We start from the raw sequence: 5,000 nt of genomic DNA, 5'->3' as shown, positions 1-5,000 counted from the left end.
CTGATGGCCTCCGGTACCCAAAATCGGTACCGACGTACGGGAGACGCAAATGTATTTTAAATCGTTCTCGTTAATTTATCAACAGCAGCATAATTTATCATTTTCTTCGCTTCGTAGGAATGGCTCGGTGGTAGTTGCGTTTGCAGTAGCAGACACTGCCTTACTCGGTTCATCTCCATCAGCCGGATTCACAAAAGGGCGATGCGCTCAAGTTGGTTGGTGGATGCCAATAGTTGTGGATGTTCCAACCTAGTATGGAGAGATAGAACGAGGAGCGCATAGATAGAACACATCAGCAAGCATTTCAATTCCCGTTGCATTTGCTTAACCACCAACCGATTGCTAATTCCACGAGATATTTGCATATTATTGATGACCGCCATCATGTTGCATCATTCTGAAGAATCAACCTGTCATTACATTTAATTATCTTTTAAAGCGTAATCTTCACATGAAACTGCCTTGAATTCCGCTGTTAATGTTAAGCGGCGATTATTTTTCCACCGAATTAAACCATTATCCGCAGCACCATTTTCCCACTATCCAAAAAAAGGCGCGAATATTGCAACTTGTCATCAAAGTAACCTTTGGAAGCGCGCAAAGTGTGTTGTGTTTAAAAGATGGCCGGATTTATATTCAACGTGGATAACGGCTACCTGGAAGGGCTGTGCCGTGGATTCTCCGGTGGCATCCTCAAACAATCCGACTACCTCAACCTGATGCAGTGCGAAACACTCGACGATCTGAAGCTGCATCTGCAGAGTACGGATTATGGAAACTTCCTCGCCGACGACGCATCCCCACTCTCCACCGGCATCATAGCGGCGCGGCTACGCGAGCAGCTGGTGATTGAATTCCGGTATCTGCGCAACCACTCGGTCGAGCCACTGTCCACCTTCCTGGACTACATCACGTACGGCTACATGATCGATAACATCATCCTGCTCATCACCGGAACACTCCACCATCGGCCCATCACCGAGCTTATCTCGAAGTGTCATCCGCTGGGACAATTCGAACAGATGGGCGCCCTGCCCATCGCTTCCACGCTCACCGATCTGTACTATGCGATCCTGATCGACACACCCGTCGCTCCCTTCTTTGCCGATTGCCTATCGGTACAGGACTTGGACGAGATCAATGTGGAGCTGTTGCGTAACACCGTCCACCGGGAGTACCTCGAAGCGTTCCACAAGTTCTGCTCCCAGCTCGGTGGCACAACGGCTGACGTGATGTGCGAAATACTGGCCTTCGAAGCGGACCGGCGTTCCATCATTGTAACGATCAATGCCTTCGATACGCTGCTGACGAAGGACGTTTGTGTCCACCTGTACCCACGCTGTGGTCGTATGCATCCCGATGGACTGGCAGCACTAGCCCGGGCAACGGATTACGTGCAGACCAAGGCGGCCGCTAGCTGCTGCGCCGAGTATGCAGCCATGTTCGAGGAAGCCGAACGGAACCCAGACGGTCGAACGCTCGAGGATAGGTTCAGCGCGCACGAGGTGAAGCTACATGTGCGAAGCTTCATGCAGCAGTACCACTTCGGTGTTTTCTACTCCTACCTTCGGTTGCGCGAGCAGGAACATCGAAACATCCTCTGGATTGCCGAGTGCATCGCCCAGAATTATCGCACCCGGATGGACCACTACATTCCCATCTTTCGCGGGCACTAGCTTTGATTTGTTTCGAAAACTTTTTATTATCCTGTAAAACGTACGGAATACACCATTTATCAAAGAAAAAGTTTCCCTGTATCTACACTTCCGCTGAGCCCGGTTGCCAGGGCCCTTTGGCCAGTGTGTTGCCACGCAATGCTTATCGACATCATAACTTCCACCCAATTAGATGCTACATTTCTGCTGTTCTACGAAAGGGCCGTGCGGTCGCCGCTCCGACACCATTACACCGGTCCTGTGCGCTGGTCCTACACTTGGTTCGGTGGAATGATAATTCTTTCTCTTTTTTTTTCATCCATTGTGCGATGCCATCCCGCGCACAAAAGCCCGTGTCTTGCTTCATGTTGAGCTGGGCCTTTTGTTAGGTTAATTTAAATGGTGCTTTTGTGAGGTTAAAAAGTTATATCTTTCTGTAACGCACAATGGCTCCGCGATGCTGTACGAGGAAAACTATTGTTTTCTGCTAAAGCCATCGTCTGCCGCTTCTGTGCCGCTTAGCACGGACATAATTTAAATCTTTTTTCTGGATTCCGGTTTATACATTAAATCCGTGTTCTCCCGACCAGACACCAGATCGTGTAGTACTATACTCGTTTTGGTTCTCTTTTGCTTCCCTCACTTTTGCGAGTAAGCATTTGCGTTAACACGCGCTTTAAATTCATTCTTTTCGCGGCTCGGCGACTCGGAGGATGAACTGTTTGCTAAGGGCACCATAGGACACGTGCTGGAAAAGAATCAATATTTGTTGGTTTCGATTTCGTTGCTGCATCCAGGTGCTTCTCTGTGGAACCGAAGCTCCACATTGTTGTCACCCTTCTCGTGGATGCGGAGGGAGGGGTTTTGCGGTAACGTAACGAAGTAGTAAACAAATGTGACCCCGTCCGTCCCGTACGCTAAATAAACAAATCGAACACAGACCACCCGCCCCACCCGCGAGCGAAACCCAAACTGCAACCCCGCAACGAACGTTGGAGCGCTTCATCCATCACCGGCGGCGCTGGAAGCTCCGTAGTATTCCGGAACGAAACCTCCGCGTCCCTTCAAACTCGCTGCGCCTCCCCCCTCCCCCCCCCCCCCCTCGAGCGTTGGTGAAATGGAAAACGTCATTTACATGTGAATAATGATGTGATAAATGTGGTTCCGTATTTCGTGTTCCGCGAGGCCCGAGAATCGCCGCCGGCTTGCATTTGCTCTGCTTGCTCGTGAGGATGAGGTGGTGGGCCTTTGGTCAGGATTTGATTGGATTCCTGCTGCGCGACCAAAACCTCTCTGCCCGTGGTCGCGAGCTCAGTCCGTCCGTCCATTGTCAGCCGGTTCTTCTTTTCGGTCGGTGGGATGAAGATGGTTCGCGACGATGGAGACGAAGGCCACCAACGAAACCAAACTGCCGCTCGCTCAAAATGAATAACGATGTCCTGGGAGATAATGCGCGCTGCATAATAGATACGGTTTTGATAAATGATGATTCAACATGCCAAAACACACACAGCACAGAGCACACACATACAGCCACACAAACACACAGATACGCGCTCTTTTCCTCAAAGGGCTGGTGCCCAGGGGCCCAGCGGTCGTTCAATCAATTTTGGGACAGGACGTCTCCCGGAAATTGCGTGGATAGATCAACCCCTGCTGGTCGGCCGCACGCACCGCCAGATGGTCGAGGAATGCATCTCGGACCTCAGCGCTTAGCGGTGGCCCAATGCCCGGGATGGCCGAAACTTTGCACTTGTACGCAATGCACTCCTCCTTCCGCGCCACCTTCGGCAATCTCCTTACGTTACGCTGCAAACACGCAATTTCGATTGGTTCAGTCTGAGTGGCCTCTTCGCCTTGGCCCTGCGCCTCCTCCGTTGGTTCGATCGGCGTATCATTCGGCGCCGGGTCCGGTAGTAGCAGCGCAGGAACGCTGGTGAGCTGCTCGGTGGCGTCTTGTTCCTGGCTCGGTGCGTCCGTTGTGACTGCCCCGAGGGTCTCAGTCGGTCGGTGCTCATCAGCGGGTGGTTCCGCTACTTCCGGTTCCGCTACCAAGCCCAGTATCATGTTGTCCGATATTTTCGCCTCGAGCAAATTCACATCGACCTCGATGCCGCTCTCGCCAAAGATGTGAAATATCTCCTTCGTACTCTCCGTCGGCCGGCCTTCCTGCAAGCCACTTTTGAAGCTTTCGCTGACGAAGAAGTTGTACAGCTCGTTCAGATCCTTCACGGCCAGCTCCCGCTGTTCGGCCTCCTGTAGAAACGATTGCAGCTTCTCGTGGTCCGCCGGCACGATGAACTCCTCGCTGGTGCACTTCCGCTCCAGGAAGCTGGAAATGGAGCCGAGCGCCAGCTCACATTCGCCCTCCTCGATCGCCTGGTCGATGCTGCACACGACCTTCGACAGAATCTCGTTCGAGATGATGGCGGCCGAATGGGAACTGACGCTCAGCCGTGCCCGCATCGTGGCCGGCATCGAGTAGCTCGATTTGCGCCGCTGTTGACCACCTACCGGGCCACCGCCCAACCCAACACCGAGACCACCCTCATCGGAGAGCCCACTGTCTGGCGAGTACGCGGAAGCCGAATCTGCTGCCTCGCCGAGCTCCGATTTTTCGACGTAATTGAACGATTTCGCCTTGCAGCAATCGCGGGAGAACAGATACAGCAGTAACCACGGTGGACCCATCTCCTTCAGTAGCTCCAACCGTTCCTGTTCCTTCAACCGACGGTACTCCTCCGCGCTGACCGTTGCCTGTAGGTCCTCGATCTGCCGCGAGCGTTCACGGGTCCGGGCGAGCTGTGCCTCCGTCAGATTGGTCTGGCTAAGGCACGCCTCCGGGCCCACTTTGTGCAGCTTTCTCAGCAACTGCAGCACACCGGCAAAGTCTGGAGAGCTGCGCAGCACCTCGTAAACGTTCGAGTCATCACCGAAAAACTTAAAATCCGAATCCAACCTCGACGGCATTGCACTGGGTGCGGCATTCTCGTCACTTTCCGAACCGGAATCCTCCTCGTTGTGTGGCTGGAAAGAGATGTACGAGTCAACATAACATAGAACATCACGGCGATGATGATTCCGGTGCACTCACCTCGACCATCGTACGGTACTTGTCAATGATGGCATTTTTAAATGAAATTGTCGACAACACTTTGGGCAGTGCTGGTGGTTGTCGTTCCTCCTCCAGGGCACCAGTATCCTCATCGCTGGAGTAAGAAACAAGACAATGGACTAACAATGTTACCCAACTGTACACCCTCCCGGGGGCACCCCCCCCCCGGATTGACTTACAGAACCTTCCGGCCGTTGATGAACGATTGCACGGAACCACAATCCAGATCG

General features: G+C 52.9%; 3 protein-coding genes across 3 annotated transcripts in view; 2 read left to right on the top strand and 1 right to left on the bottom strand.

Moving 5' to 3' along the window:
• Positions 1-5,000, top strand: part of LOC126574330 (uncharacterized) — a 120,425-nt gene that overhangs the window by 42,053 nt on the left and 73,372 nt on the right. The window lies entirely within an intron of this gene.
• Positions 621-1,676, top strand: LOC126571589 (V-type proton ATPase subunit d-like). The gene has a single exon (XM_050230239.1). The coding sequence runs from the start codon at positions 621-623 to the stop codon at positions 1,674-1,676; it is 1,056 nt and encodes a 351-aa protein (XP_050086196.1).
• Positions 3,247-5,000, bottom strand: part of LOC126574218 (uncharacterized) — a 3,764-nt gene continuing 2,010 nt past the window's right edge. The window contains exons 5-7 of the mRNA XM_050234287.1: positions 4,950-5,000; positions 4,750-4,864; positions 3,247-4,682 (exon numbers count right to left, since the gene is read on the bottom strand). The exon at positions 4,950-5,000 is cut by the window's right edge and continues 110 nt beyond it. Coding sequence (XP_050090244.1) covers positions 3,255-4,682; positions 4,750-4,864; positions 4,950-5,000 — 1,594 coding nt within the window. The 3' untranslated portion in view covers positions 3,247-3,254. The remainder of the gene's footprint in view (positions 4,683-4,749; positions 4,865-4,949) is intronic.

Source organism: Anopheles aquasalis, chromosome 2 (genome assembly GCF_943734665.1).
Source record: "Anopheles aquasalis chromosome 2, idAnoAquaMG_Q_19, whole genome shotgun sequence".
Lineage (NCBI taxonomy): Eukaryota > Metazoa > Arthropoda > Insecta > Diptera > Culicidae > Anopheles > Anopheles aquasalis.
Note: the sequence above shows the minus strand (reverse complement) of the source record. Positions and strands in the feature narration are given on the sequence as shown.

Excerpts from the sequence above, each read along its gene's own strand:
- LOC126571589 (XM_050230239.1), top strand. The coding sequence starts at position 621 with ATGGCCGGATTTATATTCAACGTGGATAACGGCTACCTGGAAGGGCTG.